The sequence below is a fragment of the Sinocyclocheilus rhinocerous genome, unplaced genomic scaffold (genome assembly GCF_001515625.1).
Source record: "Sinocyclocheilus rhinocerous isolate Xijiao unplaced genomic scaffold, SAMN03320098_v1.1 scaffold889, whole genome shotgun sequence".
NCBI lineage: Eukaryota > Metazoa > Chordata > Actinopteri > Cypriniformes > Cyprinidae > Sinocyclocheilus > Sinocyclocheilus rhinocerous.
This window is the reverse complement of record NW_015638024.1, coordinates 1,939,365-1,962,133: the sequence shown is the minus strand read 5'-3', so window position 1 is coordinate 1,962,133 and position 22,769 is coordinate 1,939,365. Positions and strand designations below refer to the sequence as shown.

The 22,769-nt window shown below is 37.0% G+C and overlaps 1 protein-coding gene across 1 annotated transcript in view; it reads right to left on the bottom strand.

Annotated features, from left to right (window-relative positions):
- The window catches only part of LOC107749453 (kazrin-like), a 146,848-nt gene extending 127,937 nt beyond the window's left edge, over positions 1-18,911 (bottom strand). Inside the window, exon 1 of the mRNA XM_016564616.1 lies at positions 18,775-18,911. Within this exon, the coding sequence (XP_016420102.1) occupies positions 18,775-18,850 (76 nt within the window). The 5' untranslated portion in view covers positions 18,851-18,911. The remainder of the gene's footprint in view (positions 1-18,774) is intronic.
- Positions 18,912-22,769: the final 3,858 nt, after the last annotated feature.

Sequence of the window (22,769 nt, the reverse complement as noted above, 5' to 3'; positions counted from 1 at the left end):
CTTTAATTTCTGTAGTATTTCTTACCTGAATAAAAACTTACTTAACCTGAAAAACTTAAGTTTCATAGCTCTCTTTATTCTATTGCATTTTTGTGCTGTTGTTTGCCATTTTTTTATTTGTTCTTATTTTATTACTGTAATGTGGGGTTTGGGTTTTGTTTTTGTTTCATGTTCATGTCTATGTCTTTTATTTTGTAATTGTTTCCTGATGTTAGTGTCATGCTTCCCTTGCCTCATGTCTCTCTGGCTTGTGTATGTGTCATGTTCTGATTGGTTGTCTTAGTCATGTGTCTTGTTTCCCATTGGTTTGTTCTTGTCATGTGACCTTCTTGTTTCCTATAAGTAGCCATCATGTTGCCATTGTCTGTCGTTGTGTATTGAATGTATTTATCCCGCTGTTGGTGAGTCTAGTCTGTTCATGTCAAGTCTGTTCATGCCTCGTCAAGTCAAGTCTGTTCATGTCAAGTCAAGTCTCGGATTATTGTTTGGATGTTTGGATCACACTGTAAATAAACTGCACTTGGGTTCTTCACTACTCTCGCCTTCAGTGGACTGGATTCATTACACAAGCTTAGTTCCAACCAGCTCCAACACACTTGCCTGAAAGTTTCTAGTGAGTCTGAGGACCTTGACTAGCTGGTTCAGGTGTGTTTAATTAGGGTTGGATCTACACTCTGCAGGACAGTTGCCCTCCAGGAACAGGCTTGGCCACCCCTGCTTTAAGGACTTTATATAGTAGAGAGACTCATCACAAGCCATTACTTCAGGCATCTCCAAAACAACCGTTGAAGCAGGTCAGCAGCTACCATGCCGCTATGCTGTTCCCTCAGCTTACATCCATCCACTGCCATTTTCCCAGCCTGTCAACCAGCTCCCCCAAGGCCTCCTCAACCATCTCGACTTTCATTGTGTAACAGGCTTCTTTGGCTTTGAGAGGAACATGGGGCTGGTAAGCACCTCCACAAAGCCTCTAATCAGTGGCGTACACAAACTGCAGTCCCCCTGAGCCCTCAAGCTCTCCCAAACTACAGCCCTGACTGGCTGAATGCAACGGCACTGTCAGAGACGTTTACTAGGCAGAGGTGGAATTAAAGAAGAGAGCGAGGGAATAAGCATTTCAAAGTTTGTGCGTCAGCAGTCACGCACGATAAAACGCAACCAGAAGCAAAGCAGAACTAAATAATAATATTCTTCAAAAGTAAACAAATTACAGGGAGCGCTACATCTGATTTTAATAATCTTGAACTCTCAATGTGACACAGGCATATAAATGATAAAAGGAAACATTTTCATAGACTGAACCTGCGCTTTGATAAATGTACTCTTATCAGTTAGGATACATTAGGTGTTCCGCTGAGTCTTAAGAAAAGTTGCACAGCCTTTAAGATTTATACAACCAATTTTAAATTGAATTTTCTTCATGTTCCTCATTTCGCATTTAGCCCCTCCAGAAATGTTAATTTGATGTCTTCCATTTAACCTCCGTAGGTGAATTGTTTCCATAAGCTCAAGGATTCTGTCAACTGAATTACACGGCAATGACCACACATTTGATCAAAATTCAAATTACCACAAAAAACTCAAAAATTCCCCAAGTACTTGCTCTTAATCCCTCTGAGACGTTCAATATAAAGCGGTCACAATGTTTAAAGCCCACAAAGGAAATTCTCTCAACTAAAATTCTCTTCGGGGACACAAAATATGTCACGACCACAGAGTCAAAACTTTATGAAACATCCTGGGCTTATAAGGATATTACAGCTTTGAACGTTTTCACTGCACACGACTATGCTTGTGACTGCCAGTAATTGCATTAATATTTATTGAAGTATAAAAACCTCTTCCCCGATAAGAGTGCGGAGAGGACCCGCTAGTTCCCTCTACTAAAAATAAAAAGGCAGATAGAGTGAACTTAATTTTTCTTCTCAACAAAATTCAAAGTATTTCAACAGCCGCCATAATCAAAATTCAAATGAGGGAGGGGAAAACTCTCTACATCAATAAATGAAAGTTTAACTTAAGACCGTCTCAGCGCCCGTTTCCATGGTGACAAAGCAGCCCTCCTTTGCTCTCAGATCAATGTTAATGTCAACACATGCCGCGAGGCTTTGCTCTTCTCATCAGTCAGAGAGCTTTTTCCCATGGCTGTCCTCCAAAGATTGCTAGACTGCTTTACACTGAGAACTGTATTGAACATCATGTTGTTGGAAGGGACAGTGGAGTGTTTTGTATACAAATAAACCATTGTGTATGATTAGAGACGCATGTGAGAAAATGGATGTACCAATGGTGTGGTATTCTGTGTTCTTCCATATTTCAACATTTGGACCCACTTTATATTAAGTGGCCTTAACAACTATGTACTTACATTTAAATTAATAATTTGGTACAATGCACTTATTGTGTACATACATGTTTTTACATTGTACTTATATTTTAAAAATACCTGCATGTAATTACATCTGTAATTAATTTCTGTAATTACATTTATAATTACACAGTTGACCCATCCCTTACACCTTAACCCACCCTTAAACCTACCCATACCACCAAACCTGTCCCTAACCTTACCCGTATCCCACCTTAATAGCAGCAAAAGTGTTTTGCAATACAATATGAACACAATAAGTACATTGTACTTAATTTTTGATGTAAGTACATAGTAGTTAAGGCCACTTAATATAAAGTGGGGCCCAACATTTATACCTCCTCCAATTTTTTGGGGAGATTTTCATGCATGTCTCTGGTAAGTGCTTTTATGTAAAGCATAACGTTTTTACATACGTTTTTTTTAATTACTCATTTATAATATATTAAATAAAATTAAAATCTGACATTATCAGTTGTATATTTCTTTAAAGATTATATTAAAATATTTGGTAACACTTTACAATAAGGTTCCATTAGTTAATGTTAGTTAATGTATTAACTAACATGAACAAACAATGAACAATACATTTATTACAGTATTTATTCAACTTTGTTAATGTTAGTTAATGAAAATAAAGTAATTCATTGTTAGTTCATGCTAATTCACAGTGCATTAACTAATGTTAACAAGCACAACTTTTGATTTTAATAATGCATTAGTAAATGATGAAATTAACATTAGCTAAGATTAATAAATGCTATAGAAATATTGTTCATGCTTAGTTCACGTTAACTAAAGTAGTTAACTAATGTTAACTAATGAACCTTATTGTAAATATTATTTAAAAAATACTTTTTATTACAAATATAATACTCAAAAATAAATCACTATAAAAGAGTCATATTAATTTTATAGATGTATATTAAATTATATTAATATTTCTGAATGTATTATTTAAAAAAATGTTGTAGTCCTGGGAAATGAACTCACAATTGATGACTCAATGCAGCTACAGCATAGATAACATACTAATGGGGTTACTCGAGTACTCAACTGTCTCAATTACAAACGCAATAATGTTAGCAGTGAATAAATTAGCATTAAATGTTAGGAAAGAGACATACTAACAAGTCAGAGAGCTGTGTGTTTCTGTAATGAAGTAACATTTAGCAAATGTCAACCAATCACCTCTGAAGACGTATTTCAACAAGAGACTAAAACATTCTTATCAAGCCTTCAGAGAGCTACTCTTTAACTGTCACACTTAATTATGGCTGCACCTAGACCACATGGCAAAGTTGCTCTGAGTTTTTCTCACTGACCCGCTCTTCAAAGTAGATTAACCCCACAGTACATTTTTATTTGAATTTGCCCACAGCCAACTGTAACAGTTCACAGGCTGGTGGTCTCCATGTTTTTCTCAATTATAGCACTGTTCCTTTTTTTTTTTTTTCACAAATGAGAAATAATTGTTTATTCAATTTCTTAGATCTCAGGGATTTTTTTTTAAAGCAAACACTTGACATTTTGTTAAAGCAACAGAGCTCTGGTGACTGTGGTCAGAGTTCATTCTTAGGTTTATTTCAACAGTATCATCGAGAATTTTTATGGATCATACTCACACCCATCTGTGAACTTCAAGGAAAGAATGTCTGCTATGCTAAAATCCCAAAGACATAAAATGCTTCCATCACACGGCTGAACAATTATCTCATGATACATGCAGATTTAAAAATACCAATCAAACTGATCTTTATGCATTCTGCATTGCTATTATATTATGTTTTGTACTCAAATTCCTAATAACAAGCATATGTGTATCAAAGAAATTAAAACAACTATTAAAGGGTTAACGTTACTCCACCCCAAAATGAAAATGTTGTCATTAATCACTTTACCCCCATGTCGTTCCAAACCCGTAAAAGCTTCGTTCGTCTTCGGAACACAATTTAAGATATTTTGGATGAAAACTGGGAGACTTGTGACTGTCCTATTGACTGCCAAATAAATTGCACTGTCAAGGTCCAGAAAAGTATGAAAGACATCGTTAAAATAGTCCATCTGCCATCAGTGGTTCAATCGGAATTTTATGAAGCGACGAGAATACTTATTGTACTCGAAGAAAACAAAAATAACGACTTTATTCAACAATTTATCTCCTCTGTGTCTCTCCGCATCACCGTAGCGCCATTTTGGAGAACATCCGCTGAACTCGAACAGCGTATGCTCTTCTGTGTCAGCCGCGACACAAGGATATGTTTTCTACTTGTATTTACGCTTTGATTTGAACGAAAACAGCGCATCCGTGCAGCGCGGCTGACACAGAAGAGCGTACGCAGTTCGAGCTCAGCAGATGTTCTCCAAAATGGCGCTACGGTGACGCGGAGAGCTAAACTCTGCAGGACACCGCCAGCACCGAGTTTGGACAGCCCTGGCCTAAATGAACGATATACTCCCCCCACCCCCCCTTCATATTTACTGCTTTTGTTGTTATGTCGTATTGTTTTCTATGTGAAAACGCATGTTGAAACCCACTGAAATGATTTCCCCAAGGGGATAAATAAAGGTACTACTACTACTACTACTACTTCATTACACCTCAGCAGCTGAAATTGGCACTAAAAGTGTTACCAAATCAACAGTGAGACTGAGAAAAAATATCTCCCTCACGTTGCTGCTTGATGTTTAAAGAAAATAACTTTATTAGAGGTCTCTTGGCACCTTTTTAATTATTTAGCACACAGGGGTTATTCAGTGCTTATAGTGTTTGAACCGTTAAGTCACATTAGGATGAGCCAGACAGGTATGGAATTTGGTACATGTGACTTTCCAAAGAGACAATATTGCCCCCATATGGTTCTGAGAGTTATAGCAACTCAAGTAACACAAGCAATGAATATGAATCTGATGAAGAACAGAGATTAAACTACATAAAACACATAAATAAATACAAATCTAATAATATTTGTTTCAAATATTATAAAATGTGAATTTCAGGTTCAGTTCTGGCACCCTCTGTCTGTATGCTGACAACAATGAGAAATAATGAGAAAGTCTATGTAAGAAAAGGAATACGTGTGTACTGTTTGCTGCATACTACTTAAAAACAAACATGCAGAACTGTGTATTTTGCAACAACAACAACAAAAAAAAGTTTCAAATGGTAGTATGCTGCATTATCTCAGAGATTAATTTTGAATCCAAGTTTATTGAAAAATGTGTTAACCTTTGTGTCTGATTAAACAATAAGTCGACAGAGAGAGAGAAAGAGATGTTGATACTGTGGTTGAAATTGCTTCTTGTTCATCTGTCACACAATTCAAGCAAACTGCATTATGGGATACAGTAGCCAAAGCAATAGTAAGAGTAGAAAAGAACATAGAAGACAAAGGAATAGTGCACCCAAAAATTTAAATTTGCTGAAAATGTACTTACCCTCAGGCCATCCATGACGTAGATGCATTTGTTTCTTCATCAGAACACATTTGGAGAAATTGAGCATTACATTGCTTGCTCACCAATGGATCCTCTGCAGTGAAAGTTTGCCATCAGAATGAGAGTCCAAACAGCTGATAAATGCATCACAATAATCCACAAGTAATCCACACGACCCCAGTCCATCAATTAAATGTCTTCTGACGAAAAATGTTGCATGTTTGTAAGAAACAAATCCATCATTAAGATGTGTTTAACTTTTGTTGTTTGTTGCTTCCTTTATCCATAATATTGCTTTCTCCAGTGAAAAAGTCTTCTCATCTGAATCAGGAAAGAAATATGCACAGATCAAACACAGTTTACAAGCAAAAACAGTTCTAATCAAATAAGTTAGTGGATTTTGATTTAGGAAGACAGCAGGGGATTTTCACTAGAGGAAGCGTTATAATGGATTGTGGACAATATTTTGGCCAGAAGCAATGGTTTAAAGTTAAAATGCCTTGATGTATTTGTTTCTTACAAACATGCAGCTTTTCACTTCACAAGACGTTAATTGATGGACTGGCATCATGTGGATTACTTGTGGATTATTGTGATGTTTTTATCAGCTGTTTGGACTCTCATTCTGACGGCACCCATTCACTGCAAAGGATCCATTGGTGAGAAAGTGATGTAAATGCTAAATTTCTCTCTGTTCTAACAAACTCATCTACATCTTGAATGGCATCTATATTCATGAACTATTCCTTTAAAATTTGCATACTGTGCACAGCAAAAATTCTGCAGAAATAACAATAGTAGTATGCGATTCTGAACATGTAATACAGAACATTTTTATACGATGCAAAGTAAAAATACTGCATACTGCAGAAAAAATATAGTGTGATATGCCATTCTGAACAAAGCATACAGAACAGCGTGCATACATACTACATACCACTTAAACAGTAACAGTAGTATGACAGTATGTCCTTGCAAATATAGCATACAGAAAATATGCATATAAAACACAGTGTAGATATTATATATATATTAAAAGTATGATCCAAATTTGCATACTATGCACAGTATACATAACCGACTACTCACTGAAGAAACAGTGAGTTGAACTCCATTCTGAACATAGTATACAGAAATTTTCGTGTTTTTGAAAGAAGTCTCTTACGCTCATCAAGGTTACATTTATTTGATAAAAAATATTGTAAAAACAGTAATATTGCAAAATAGTATTACATTTTAAAAGAACAGTTTTCTCCTGTGATGGCAAAGCTGAATTTTCAGCAGCCATTACTCCAGTCTTCAGTGTCACGTGATCCTTCGGAAATCATTCTAATATGCTGATTTGGTGCTCAAGAATAATTTCTTATGATTATCAATGTTGAAAACAGTTGTGATGCTTAATCTTTTTTTGTAGAAACTGATACATTTTTTCAGGATTCTTTGATAAGTAGGAAAGTTCAAAAGAACACCTTTTATTTGTAATGTAATTGTTATGTATACATTTCTTTAAAAAGAATCTTACTGACCTCAAACTTTTGAATAGTAGTGTACACTACAGGAATAGGAGTAGTATGATGGTAAGCCAAACACAGCCCAAATGAGTGATCTCTTCCAACAAACCAGATTCTCAGCTATCTCTCAGGGGGATTCTCAGGGGGAAGTCGTGGCCTAATGGTTAGAGAGTCACTTGTACCGGCAGGGATTGTAGGTGGGGGGAGTGAATGTACAGCGCTCTCTCCCACCTTCAATACCACGACTGAGGGATAGAGCAAGGCACCGAACCCCCAACTGCTCCCCGGGTGCCGCAGCAAAAAATGGCTGCCCACTGCTCCGGGTGTGTGTTCACTGTGTGTGTGTTCACTGCTGTGTGTGTGCACTTTGGATGGGATAAAAGCAGAGCACTAATTCCGAGTATGGGTCACCATACTTGGCCACATGTCACGTCACTTTTTTTATCTCTGACACCAGCGCATCAGTTCTTCACAGAGGGGGGAAATTGAGGTCAAGTCCGTACATAGAGCCGAGAAAATAGTTCTAGGCATCATTGTTTGCATGCCGTTGTGATATAGCCGTGTTACACTAGAAGCGGAGCGGCTGCCCTCCTCAGGTGAAATCTTTGATCAGTCTGCCACCTAGTGAGACATCCTGCAGTACAGCTCGCTATGCTTTGGACGCCTTCTCACTGAATTTAAGCCTCTGGAAAAACAGATTCCAATATTTTGAAGATAAAAGCCTCGTCTGACCCTTTGATAACCAGCCCAGGGTTTACAGTGGACTAGCTGGATGCCTTTGAATTGCATTACACATTTTCTCCATTTTTCCTCTTAACGCTAGCCGGGTCTTTTAGAGAGGAAAAGGGAGAGAGAATTAAACTGACATTAGAGCTACAAAGAGCACAAAGCATCAATTACACTTGTAATGAAGCATGTAACTATACGGTAGATAAGCAGTTGTGTGGGACAGGGTGCTTGCCTAATCGTCCATATTGATCCCACTAAACAAGAGGTCAGATCGCATTTGCATACTCGCAGTTCGCAGTCGCACCATTACTTTTCCCACAATGCAAAAGGACACAAATGAAGTTCAAATAGGTCCTGCCACAGGCATTTCTGAATATAAAATGCCACGCCACAATAATAAAGACCTTAACAGCAGGCTGACATTCAGTTCATATTGATGTGCGACTGTGAAATCAAATTACCTTTGATAATTTTTATTTATTATATTTCTCATAATGCAGCTTTTATATCTCATAATGTGACTTTATTTTATATAATTTCACAATTTCACTATTAACCTTTTTTAACACCAAGGCAGAAACTGACTTCCATATTTCTATATTAAATATAGCATAGGTATGTAAGAGTATTTTTAACTATTATCTAGTTGTGAATAAAACAAAATATAAATTGTAATATAAACAATACTTATTTTTTCAGTAGTTTTAAATGCAAATTTAAATGCAAGTTAAAATATAAGGTAAACATAACATTTTAAATTTCTCATACTCAACCCATTCCCTGTGAAATCAAATTACCTTTGATACTGTGGAATATTCCACATGCAAAATGTATTCATGAGATGCAAGCCGCTGCTGGCTTTTTTACATTCAGACTGGGGAAATTAAGAACCACCTGACCACATACAAAGGGAAGAAGTATTGTGCGGGGTGTCAGCTAAATGAAATATAAATGCAAATGTAAGTAGGCCTATAAATGCCGTCTCCCTGCTGAGACTCGGTATGAGAGAACAGTCAGAGGGAACTTTTTACATGTGAAAGCAAAGATAAATATGGCTGCCCTGAGGCAGATTAGCACTGACACAGCGCACGTCAATTTTTAATGCCTTGATGATGTGCCTTTGGAAAGCAAGGACTACAGGAAGAACCTGTGACAAGGCTTGATCCAATTAAGGGTGTTTGTGTGTGAATGCCAGCACCTGTCATATTCAGAGGAGGAAAGTGGGTCAGCACTTCTCAACACCTCTAAAAAAGAGAACGCAAGCGTGAAAACTTTTCCTACACAAAAAATATGAGACCTTGTGGAGCAACAAGGATTTGTTTAGGGTGTTAAACGCATAATTCACAAACAGTGCATTGTTATGCAAACATCATTTTGCACAGAAATATTTGTGTACAACTACATGACTGAAACAGGCTCCTAAGAGATCACACCAGTTCTATGCTTTTTAGCCGATCAAAAACACTCTCTGTCTGTGAATCAATTAGAGAGCATGTTCTTGAAGTTTGCAAAATGGCAGAAGTTAGCAAAGACGGCTGAAATCATTTACAGCACCTTTATATGGACCTGCACTAGTCGACTACTCGTTCTTGACCAACCAAAAAATTAAATGCATTTTCCCACTAAATGCCTTTCTTAAATCTCGCTGTTGTAACTGAATGTATTGTGTGGTGCTGTGGTTGTGTGATGTGGAGGTAATGGAATGTGCTTCAGGCACATCCAAGTGTGACATTATTTTGATTCTTATTGGTATATTTGAATATTTGTTAAAGTTGTGCATCCCACTGGAGTATGACGAAAAGAAAATGACGGAAAGAAAATGCAAAGCACTACGAACACTCAATTGCTTATCAAAGCAGCATCAAATGTAGTAACAGAGCACATTGTCTTCACAGCAGGCCTTGTTGTTAAGACTTTCAATACTTGTTTTTCTTTTTTCTTTTTTTAAATAAAAAAAATATGCTAAAAAAAATTAAATGCAATCCTTTATACAGATACAGAGTTTATGTGCATTTTTTTAATGGCAATACGCTTCTTTTCAAAACTGGTTTCCTTGTAAGCTGCGAGTTCATGTACTTATTTTTATTTCTCATAATGTGACTTTTATATCTCACAATGTTACTTTATTTCATAAGTTATTTCCATATAAAATAGCACAGGTATTTCAGCTTATTTTTAATTTTAATATTTTTGTATATTATTTTTAATATTATTTACTGAATATAACAACATTTTAATATAAACAATATGTTTTTCCCGTTTTTTTTATAATGTAAATTTAAATGCAAGTTAAAAATATGAGGTAAAAATAAAATTTTACATTTCACATTTTATCTTTGCAAGTTAAAATATAAGGTAAACATAACATTTTAAATTTCTCATACTCAACCCATTCCCAAACATGGATGTACACTCAAACACAAATAAAATCGTATAAATTATTTATCTTGTGACTTACTATTTAAGCTGACAAGCAATATCTGGTTTGAATTAAGGAGAAATGGAAGAAACAATGTATCAGGCCATGCTTTTTGTACGATCTACTTAAACTAGACCCTATAAAATATTTAAAGGGGTCTGCTGAAGATGCTGTGCTCACTGAATGCAGCCTCACTCCAGCCATTTCAGTCCATAATCCAGACATCTCTGCTCAAAGTGCAAAGAGAGCAGGCTCTCAGTTCCATGATAGATGGATCACTCATCCCACAAGACCAAGACCTGCATGAATTAATCTCTTCACCCGTCTCATTTCCTCTCCGTCTGCCGCTGCCAAATATGACCTCATCCTCCCATTAGTCAGTCTGATGGGGAGAGAAGACAAAAGCTGGTTATGAAGAGTGCAGAAGGTGGTTTTCCCCCTCCATAAATCTGACTTATAGGGTGCCTACGCTATGGATTGTGATTGTTTACTTCCATCCATAGCTGAACAATGCTGATCCAGGCATTTCAGAGCACAGGAAGCCTTTAGCTTGCTCTAGACATGTCTATTGCCCATAGCTAGGTTATGTCGAAATCAAAATGTTACTGCCATGTTGAGTCAATCATATGTCTTCACTGGATTGCACACAATGAACTCTCTGCAGTGCTGCACCTCAGATGTCAAAAACTGACAGACCTGTCATGCACTGACAATAAGGTGTTCGTGGAACATTATTCAATTATAAGTAAAAATCCTGACTAAACTTAAAATGTCAAATTGTCATGACATAAAACCTGCCATCCCTGTAACAATGACCTATTTAGATTAAAGGGGTCATATGATGTTGCTAAAAAGAACATTATTTTGTGTATTTGGTGTAATGAAATGTGTTTATGCGGTTTAAGGTTAAAAAAACACATTATTTTCCACATACTGTACATTATTGTTTCTCCTCTATGCCCCGCCTTTCTGAAACGTAGGCGTGGCTGACTCTTAACTTTTATAAAGAATATCTCTTTGGATTTGAGACTTTAGTCTTTGCAACTTTACAGATCTTCTTTATGCACCAAGAGCTTGTAACACTCCAAAGAGAAAGGAAATTTTGAAATCGCATCATATGACCCCTTTAAGCAATTCTAAAAAGTTATTTACATGATTTTAAACTGTTTGAAAAAATACTCATCACATCACTTTGATTAATTAAAGATACATCAAAAAGTCACACAGACCTCAACGATTGGTACATAAAGCACAACAAGGCTAATATCAGCTAACATAATTTTAAGCCCAAAGAACAAACACATCTTGACATCGCAAGACGATTAGTGACTAAATGTGACAACAAAATCAACAACAACCTATATAAAGCTGGCAAATAGTCAAACAATGCAGGCATATTAATTATTCATGCCCTGATGCATGCTGGGAAGAGGCCTATCTGAACTGAATAAAAATCCATTAACCCAACTGACAGGCTTGTTGGTTTGACTAAACAATGTATTTCTTTTTTTTTTTCTTCTTTTTTTTTTTAAAAGAAACTAATACTTTTATTCAGCAAGGATGCATTAAATTTAATATCTGCCATTTTGCAAGCAAATGACAGCAGCACTCCTCCTTGAGCAAAGGATGAGGCAGAACAAGCAAAGATAAAGCTTGAGCCTTGAGTCAAATGAAAGTCAAAGCATATAACATTCAACACAGTTTTCATAATACATCTAGGAAGAGCAGGCAGAATATTCCACCCATGGTCTTTAATATGTCATAATCCTACAGGCTTAGCCAATAGCATTTGACGAAGAGAAAAACCATGTCTACCCTAGTCTATGTCAGGAGACTCGTCACTATTGAGCAGTAAAATGTACTATTTTAATATTCAAGTCACGTCTTGCACACAGATGGGAGAGCGGTGTGTGTCTAAGGCTGAAACAGATAATAACAGTGTTAACTGAGCAACCTCTCTACATGATAACACACGAAACAAAAGAGTAATAATGTGCGTATTTAGCAAATACATGTGGTTTTCCAACCAACATACAAGCTAACTGGATGGAAAATTTCAGAAAGTGTGCCACTCTTAAAGGTTGCATCAACCAAAATCACATTTTATAATTCACGATGGTGGTGAATGATTTATTAAATGTTTGACATCCATTTTGTCATGAATGTTCATGCTGACAATGAAAAACTCATGTAGGCAGCCCTCAAGCTTTGAGATATGTTACTGCAGCTTCACTCTTTTTTTTTTTCATTTGAAAGCTACAGTGGAATTTTTGAAATACAAAAATCTTCATTGTAATTTTTTAACAGAATAAAAACTGACAAAGGCACTCATTCCGATATGGAGTCCACACATTTACCCAGTCAAACGTTTGAGCTCAGTATACTTACTTATTTATTTTCAGCAAGAGCAAATTATGTTGACTGATCCTTTGATCAAATGACAGTAAAGAAAAAAATTTTATTTCAAAAAAAATGTTGCTCTTTTTAACTTCTTAATCATCAAATAATGTATCATGGTTTCCACAAAAATATTAAGCAGAACTGTTTTCAACACTGATAATAATAAATGTTTGCGTAGAGGGTTGTTTGTACAGTTATGTTTGTAGCATACCGTTTTTGTTTGTGATAGAGGAACTCCAGCCATACACTACTGCTCAAAAGTGTAGGGTCACAAACATTGACCAAGATAACAGTACTGACATTGATAATGTTACAAAAGATTTGTTTCAAAAAATGCTGCTCTTTTGAACTTTTTATTAATCAAAGAATCTTGAAAAAAAGAAAAAGAAAAAATGATCACCCTTTCCACAAAAATATCAAGCAGTACAATTGTTTTCAACATTAATGTAAGAAATGTTTTTTGAGCACCAAATAAGGATATTAGAATGACTTCTGAAGGATCATGTGACACTAAAGACTGGAGTAATGGCTTCTGAAAATTCAACTTTTGCCATCATAGGAATAAATTACATTTTAAAATATATTAAAATAGGCCTAGAAAATAGTTATTTTAAATTGTGATACTATTTCACAATAGTATTGTTTTACTATATATTTACACAAATAAAAGCAGTCTTGGTCAATATAGATAGATAGATAGATAGATAGATAGATGCTAGATAGGTAAGGTTAAAAATAAGGCAGTAGAAGGTTGGATATACAGTAAATCCTATGTAAAGGCAGAGATACCAAATAGGCTGTGATTAAAATGATTCTCTCCATGGAGAGGAGAGAGCAGCATAATCTGCTGTTGCAGATGTTAAAAATGGATGCTTGGCTACTAAAGCATGACAGAAACCTAATCTCAAAACAAGTCCTTTGCTATAAAATTGTACTACAAGGTTTCGTGTACAATAGAGACAGGAGAAAATGCTACAGCATTTCCCAAATGCATAAATTCAGAAAGGTGTGAAATTGACCCTTGTGTAAAAAGTTCTACAGCGCACAGACTACAGCGAGGAAAATAAGAGAGAGAGAGACTGAGAGAATGACGGGGGAGGCTGGGGAGGATCTGATAATGTTAAGCAGTCTTCAAGTTACATAATGAAAATGAAATATGTGGATTTAATCCCACATTCCGGATGATGTGTCAAATTTCCAAAATAAATAAATTAAAAATACGACGCACTTGCCACAGACATATTATGAGATCCCTTTGAAGTGGTTTCAGAAGAAAACTAATTTGTATGCAGGAAGTTCTTTAGCTGCTCAAGATTTGCCAGCTGCCTCTGTCAAAATATATTCCCTCAGATGTAAACACTATTCAGAGCAGTTCAGAACATCATGTGTAGGGACTGATATCCAAAGCAATTTTAGGCTCCAAAGTAACCCGTCAATTGGATAAAACTGGCATGGCCTACAATCACACCTAACCTCACGATAAACAGCATCAGGCAAATCCACACAGGCTCATGCGCTACATAATTTTTCAACTTACTCCTTATGGAAACTCTCCAGGGGAAATGCTGTGTGTACTTCTTGCAGTTTAGAGGGAGTTACATCACTTTTCTTATTATAAGTGAAATAGTTCAGAAATCTCCAAACTCCAAAGCTTAAATTCAAACAAAACTGGCCCCTGTTTAAAATTCATGAGAACGCTCTAATCAACGCGCGCTGCCTGTAAGCTAAGCCTTTTCTGCACTAACGGCTGCGTTGCCACTTAAAACCAGTTTCTTTCAAATAGACTTAGAAGAAAAATGGATTTCTGTCCAATTGTGAACACCAAAGTTCTTGTAATTAATATTTGCGGCATTCGATCAGCAAATTCACACTGGGACAAAAGGCTACCCTACAAAACTTGGCAGGCCTATTGTTACAGCATTTTGTGACAGTAATTAGAAATTAAAAATCAAATGGCATGAACATGAAGCCTTTCCAGCCTTTCTCAGCAACTTCTCAAACCAATGATCGAATGGTTGTGAGATTCAATAATAGTGATTAAGAAAGACAAGCTCTCAAATTAGCCATCTATTGACCCAGATGGAGTGATTGTCGGGCCTCGTGAGAGACATCTAATGACTCTGGGTCGATAAAGATTTGTCAGTAAACCTACGACATAACCACTGCAAAGAAAGTGGTTCAAGACCATCAATTTTTGCAATCGTATGCATCTAAAACTATCAACAGTACAGTGTTGCGAGTAACATTCTTTTGTGAGCGACATATGCACAATGTTAAAGTGAGAGTCTGTGAGCATCTAATGTCCCATGCAAATATGCCTGAAAACATATGGGAGAAATAGTCATAGATTATTATGCAAGCAATGTAGCAGTGTGTTGTTTTGGTGTTTGTCATAATATTGCAACTAACAACTTGCTAGTGGGAGAGACTACTAACTTTCAAATATGTATAATATAAAAACAACTAGCTTTTAATATGCAGTGGATCTACTGTATTTGGACAATAGATGGAAAAACAGAATAAAATATCAACAAGTGTTATCTGCAAATAAATAATAAATACCCGACGATAAAGCAAGATAGAAAAAAAGATCATATATTTGATATACATAATTACAATTATAATACAGAATTTTAATATATAATGCTATTTTGTTATTAAAACATTTCTAATGTTGGCTTCAGTGTCACTGCTATATTAACAGGGGAGTTCTGATTATGCTATCCCTGCACAAATATAGGGCTTTAGGAAAGCTTTATGGCTTCCTCCCTCGAGAGGGACATGGACTGACTCTCTCTTTACTGGTAGAGGTGACAAAAGAAAAGATGTCTCAAATTCTAGACAATTCTGCTGATGCTATACTTTCCCCACTGCTATATTACCTCCTCTACATTGGGCCAATGATGCAGAAAGGTGACTTATTCTTGGGCTTGGTGCAAACAGACTTGGCAAAAGCAAACCTGATTTCTGCGCTTGTAGGTCAAGAATCAAGTATTCCAGAGAGATGTTAAATATATATGTGTGAGGTCATACTTGGTATGCAGCATCAAGGCTGATTTCCACAGTAAGAACTTCTCAATCAAACATGCAGTGTGGAAAAGAGGCCATCACATCCTGAGACACCGTGTAACTCCGTCTGGCCCTGCAGATCCCTATTAGAATCACTGGTGCTGCACATTGTGCCATCGCTAACATCTGCAGACACACACAAATGAGCCCACACTTGCAGCCCCGTCCAGCCATGTCCGTTACGTCAGCCAAAACAGTCTGTGTGCCGGCGGGTGAGTGCATCGACTTGGATCTCAGCCATGCTCATGCATACCCATTTAAACACCAACACAGAACATAAAAGCATTGGCGCCTCATGCCACTGAACTGCGCCGTGGATCATTTTGCGTCGCTTGATGATGATCTTTCAAAACACTTATGGAGCAAACACAGGGCACTTTGATCGATGTTAAAAGAGAAAATTGTTCGAGGCGAAAGTGCACCGAAAAGCACCACATCCTCCTGTTGGAAGACATTCATGCAAATTAGAAAAATCAGTTCATTGTTTATAAAGGCAGAAACATCAGAAAAATCCACGTCCAGCGCGTCCACAGGGAACGACACATCAGAATGTTTCGAAACTACAAAATCTCATCATTATGGATGATCCACAATGTGAGACATTCAAAGCAAAGAGCCACAGAGAAGTAGCTGATGGTAATACATACAGTATTCCGACACCGCAGAGGCTCAGATATTGCAGAGGAGTCTCATCTTCAGGCACTTCAGAAACACAAATTCAGTAAAGAGGCTTTCAGCGCTCCAAAAGCCACACGCAGAATATTAATCATGGCAATGTCTCACACTCTGCAGACACTAATACATCCCTGCATACCAAACAGCTAATGAGTTCACAGAAATAAAGCAAACAAAGGGCGCTATTTATAAAAGTTTTCTTCTATTTCAGGAGAGCAAATAGAGGGAGAGACACTTTTATCCAAGCAAACCCAACACCCTTAATTCATCCTGTTTCACTGCTGCTATTCTCCATGTCGATCTCAAAACAGCCTGCTAACACATACATAAAATGTACCACTCCGATAATGCAAATTTTCTAACTTCTCTAGAAAACATGCAGTTACTTTAAGTAAACATGAATTTCAAATTAGATTCTAGTGGTTTAAAGGGCAAAACTCTCACCCAGAGGAAGGTAATTGCAGGACATTTCCATTAAAAAAAAGTGCACGGTCTGTAGAGGTGATAACTAAAATCACAGAGTTAAAACCCAATGACACTGGCTGATATTTTGCACATTTCAGGTTGTATCCTTACATGTGGAAGCAATACTGTAAGTACTGTAAGAAAGCATTTATCAAAAACATAAAGGCAAATATATATGCAATATAAACTCAGAATGACATTCTCCAGGGTTGCTGTTATAGATGCATGCTTTTTCAAACTCTGCCCCAGAAGAACTGGATAATCATGTGTTTTTCAACGGCAACTCGGCAGCATGGCATATCTCTGCTAATTGGCATGTCAATGTGTAGAGACGTCGAAATAAGCATCAAATTAAAATCTGCTTGGATTGCCATTACCGCTAGTATCTCGGTCATTTACAAACTGCTGTTTGAGTAATTGCATCCTGCTGCAAGTCTTCTTAATTCAATTGCTCCACCGACATCTAAGCTGCAACTTTGACATGAGAATAAAATCTGCTAGAAGCTAATATAAAATATTGATATAGGCCAGAGATGTCTGCGAAAACATTATGAAAGTACACTAAATCAATTATCAAAGACAGTATGTTCATAAAAGCAATCATTACCTGACATTATGTTAAATGTAATTTTAAAACAGTACAATAATTCCTTCACAGCTTCATAAAGATGCCCTAGGCACTGATGAATTATTAAAAAGAAATAAAATAATTACTATAAATATAAGAAGGGTTTAAATCACAGTCCTTTATAAGTAAAATAAATTAAAATATGTGAATATTATTATTATTATTTATTTTTTTTAATGGCGCAACAGTGTGTGATCAGTTTATATTTTGGCACGTAAATAAAATCATACATTGTATGTATATTAAATCTCAAATATTAAAGATTTTATGCAAATGAATTAAAGATTTTATATATTATATATAATAAGTCTATATTATCTATACTAATTTTGAATATGTTACATGGGTTTCATTTGAAGTTATGAATTGTCATGTGTTAATTTGTCACTAGTTTCCATCTGTGGTCATTCTACATTAAGATGAGGACCGGAAATATTTTGGTACACTTTTGCAAGCCACTACCCCACAAAACCTGTATAAAGTCATTAGATGCAGAAGTACAATCTGTGAGACATAAGTTATGAAACGGTATCTATTTATAGCACTGGAACTTTTTTTTTTTTTTTGTAAGACAAAATTCATAATTCATCAATGCTTAGGAGCACAATATTTATGAAGCTGTCAAGGAATTATTGCACTGTTTCAGAATTACACTGGTGAGGTTCACTCTCCCCTGCAAAAACTGAGTTAGTCTCTCAACACAACTTTCACGTTCCCCTTTCAGCCCCAGCCCTCATGACCGACTTATTAAGATCACTACATCCATAAGCAAGATGAGACACACACACACACACACACCCGCAGACACATTTCTTGACTGTGTGCAGATCATTAGCGGGCTGAAAGCAGCGGGAAGAAAAGCTGGTTTTCTCTCTGCATGCTGGGTGCCTAAACCAAGAGATCAGGATTTGCAGTGGACCATGGTCTCACCAGCAGAGCTTTCACAGAACATAAGCAAGCACTCAGCCAAGACTTGTCCATTTCATATTCACCACACCAAGGCTTTCAAACTGGCAAAACCTTGCAAAGCACATGTTTTTCGGACCCAATGTGACAGATCTCAGGTACTTACTAGCTTGCATCAGCTGTCCTTGGCGGCCGAAGACCTGGGAAAAGGTGGTGGGAGTACAAGTGAGAGTGTCCTCCATGGTTGGGATGTCCCACTAGGCTTCGGAATGACACGCCACGCAGAAAAGCACCGGTTTGTTGTCCGTCCCTTTTGACACACACACACACACCCGCAGACACATTTCTTGACTGCAGGCAGATCATTAGCGGGCTGAAAGCAGCGGGAAGAAAAGCTGGTTTTCTCTCTGCATGCTGGGTGCCTAAACCAAGAGATCAGGATTTGCAGTGGACCATGGTCTCACCAGCAGAGCTTTCACAGAACATAAGCAAGCACTCAGCTGAGACTTGTCCATTTCATATTCACCACACCAAGGCTTTCAAACTGGCAAAACCTTGCAAAACACATGTTTTTCGGACCCAATGTGACAGATCTCAGGTACTTACTAGCTTGCATCAGCTGTCCTTGGCGGCCGAAGACCTGGGAAAAGGTGGTGGGAGTACAAGTGAGAGTGTCCTCCATGGTTGGGATGTCCCACTAGGCTTCGGAATGACACGCCACGCAGAAAAGCACCGGTTTGTTGTCCGTCCCTTTTGAGAACAGAAGCTGGAGCAACGTTGCAGCGGTGTAAGAATAGCACAGAGGTTTCTGCTCGGGACGGAGAGAAATAGCCTCAATCACATGCAAGATAATGAGGGAGTGTGTCTGTGTGTGTGTGTGTGTCAAGGAGAATGAGTGAGAGTGTGTGCGGAGAGCGAGCTTGAAAGAGAGAGAGAATCAGAGCAATGATGTCTTGCCTTTTCCTGCTGCTCTGTGACCATGTGTTGAGGTTGTGCCTCGCTGGCAGGTTTCTCCAGCGTACTCTGTCCTGCTGACGGAGTGAGAAACCTTCGCTTCCCCCAGGCTCAGGGTGGACTGGCGTTTGTTGTGCTCTGATCGGGTGCGTGTGCCCTCTTCTCTCCTCCCTCTGCCTCGGCTCTACCCCTCCCTTTCATTTCTTGCTTTCTCTTCTCTCTCCCTTCAACTCGACGATCTGTTTCATAAGAAGCACTGCTGCAGGGAAAAGATTTTTTTTTTTTTTGCAAATCTTGCAGCTCTGCTTTTTAATTCCTCCTCCTGTGGAGGAGTGGTTGAAAAGGATAGTTCATTTTGGGTAACTCACCCAACGGTGGCAAAATATCAATTAGCATACAATGAGAAATATTAATAGGTGGGATATTGGGATGTACTGACCTACAGTGACCCCCAAAATGTATTTGGACACTTAAAAATGTATGAATGTCTGCATTATATAACAAACTATCAATCCTGGTAGGAAATATATAATACATCCAGTAAAATGACCTTGAGACTGGTAGTTTAATCAATAAATGGGGAGAAAAGCAAAGAAAAGTTAGGTTAGAGAAAAGTATAGCATTATTTATTTGCACATGCCATTAGGTTTGATATTTTATATTTGATGCAACAAGATTGTCATTTCTAGGCGTCTTCGTTGTCGCTTAAAAATGATCACATTTTCCAAATAGGCCTAATTAATTCCAATCCATCTAAATTCAGATATATACATATACACACTTTATTTTAACGTGATGTAGTTACATGAACTTACTATAAACAATAACAGTAATTATAAGCAACTAACTTTAAACCAAACAACCTTAACTCTATAGCAAGTTTAAATTAATATTACTCAGTAATAGTAATAATAACGCCGTAAATTTGTGTAATTATACTGTAACATCACCTTAAAATAAAGTGTAACCTTCAATTTTCCTTGCAACAAATTATTCATCCAATATAGCTGTTAAAGACCCATCTAGCTACATTTCAGGATAAAGTAATTATTGCTACAAAAGTCTGTTTCATTCTTCTATAAACTTTGGCTGGAAACATTTCAGCATTCATTTTAGCCGTTTCCCCATTTGTCAGATTTTCCCATGAAAGCTGTGTGTCAGGTCAGCGTGATTGTTGAATCCGCTCTCTGCCATAAGAACATGGAAGATCTGCAAGTGTAGTCATATCCTCCTGTTTTAAAAGAAAAGACGGTCAACCTGATATTATGTAACATCCAGCTACATCAGCTAGTCATGAAGTTGAAAGGTGACTGGTTTACACAAGGACAGCCTGCAGTGCCACAGTGGTGAAAGAGAAGGTAATTTTATATTCTTTTTCTTCCTTTTATATCAGCAAACTCTGAAATTTAGACTTGTGACAAAAGACACAGTGAGTTTCACAGCTTTCAACTGACAGATAAGGCAGATGCCGAGTGGCTGGTGCTCACTGGAATTAATTCCCTCTGTCTAACTGAAGGTTCACTCAAATCAAATTCTTTTTGAACATGAACTGAGGAGACATGCAGATAGTAAGCTGTCAAGCTGGGGAGGGTAGAGCTGTTCCTCCAATGCATTTTCCTGCATAAAGAGATCATTCTCTCTCTCTTTCTCCATCTCACTGTTCTTCTGCTGCCCTCAGAGGCAGAAAGGTATTTGATAAAGTACAGCAGCACAAACATCCTCAGCCTACCTAGTTACGTAAGCCAACAATATTTAGAATGGTCTCTGAACGTAGAGATGAAGTAATATTGTGCAGCAATACAGAGAGCAATAAAACTAGCAGCAAATCTGAGGTTAAAACTGAACAAAGAATCAAAACCATTTATATAATTAATGCAAGGTCTTAATGCGAACAATTCATTGGCGCAAGGGCAAGACGAGTTTAAATAAAAATCTCAATCTTCTGAAATGACAATTTTTTCACAGATGCCACACACCACTGTAAAAAAACATTTTTTTTTTGAAGTTGTAAATGAAACTACTGTTTTAGTCTTTCTACTTCAAAATTTCATGTTTAATTCAGTATGTTATCTGCCTTTCTTTGTAACTAAGATTTATTAGCAATTTCTGGGTTAAAATAGTTTCTACACCATTTTTTTCAGTGCATGACATTTTTAAAAGTTGTAAATATAACAGATTTTTGTAGTATGTTTCACAAGAAAATACTATTTTAGTGTATCTACTTCAAAAATGTTTTTTTTTACTTCAATGTTTTAGTTGCCATTTCTTTGTAATTGTTTTGGAATTTTACTAGCAATATTTCAGTAAAAGTGTTTTCAATTTTTTTTCAGTACAGTATCTGATAATGGATAATAACCAAATGCCAAAATTAAGGCATGGTTTTTAGCAAACTTGCACTGTATTATGTTTTCATAATCTAACCAATTGCCCATTTTTAAAAAATCATTCCCAACTTGATTGGTTTGATTCACAGAGAAATCCCAGTCTTATTTTTACAGAGGTAAATAGTATTGCAAATTACACTTAACAGCAAAATTTGATGTATAATAAATGTTAATTGGGTTTAATAAAAGATGGGTCTTGCAAAATGATTGAGGAAAAGAATTTCTTGTGTGTACCATGCATATGCATATCTTAGCTCCATTTCCTCATCTTAATGTACTGCATCGAACAACTCGGAAGCTGCATGGGGCTGCATTTTTTATGACTAGGGCTATGCCACCTTGCACAGCAATCAGGATTAAGTGTGACGATATTTCATCCTGTCAAGCTGAGCATAGCATCACGCACCTCTTCTCTCCCATGCACAGCATCGAGGAACCATAAACCACAGCATTGGCCCATGGAGGAACCATAAAAAAGATGTCCTTTGCCTGCTACATAAAGATCTATCCTGTATAACGGAACAAACTTGCACTCAATATTCAATTCTTCATTTGAATATTGGCAAGCCAGACAGTTGGAAGAGTACTTACAGCTATTATGAGTATTTAGTCAGGGTTACCTAGCCTAGAAGAGAACTGTATTTCACTTTAATGGCTTTTTTGATGTCAATATGAGATTCTGACAGCCACTATAAAAATGAACTCTTCCAGAGAGATCAAGCTCTCGATAGATCAAGTTTAATTTCGCAAGCCAGGTGATTCAGAGAAAACACTAATATTGGGGGCCTGGACAAAAAACGTAATGTACTATTATAAACAGGTA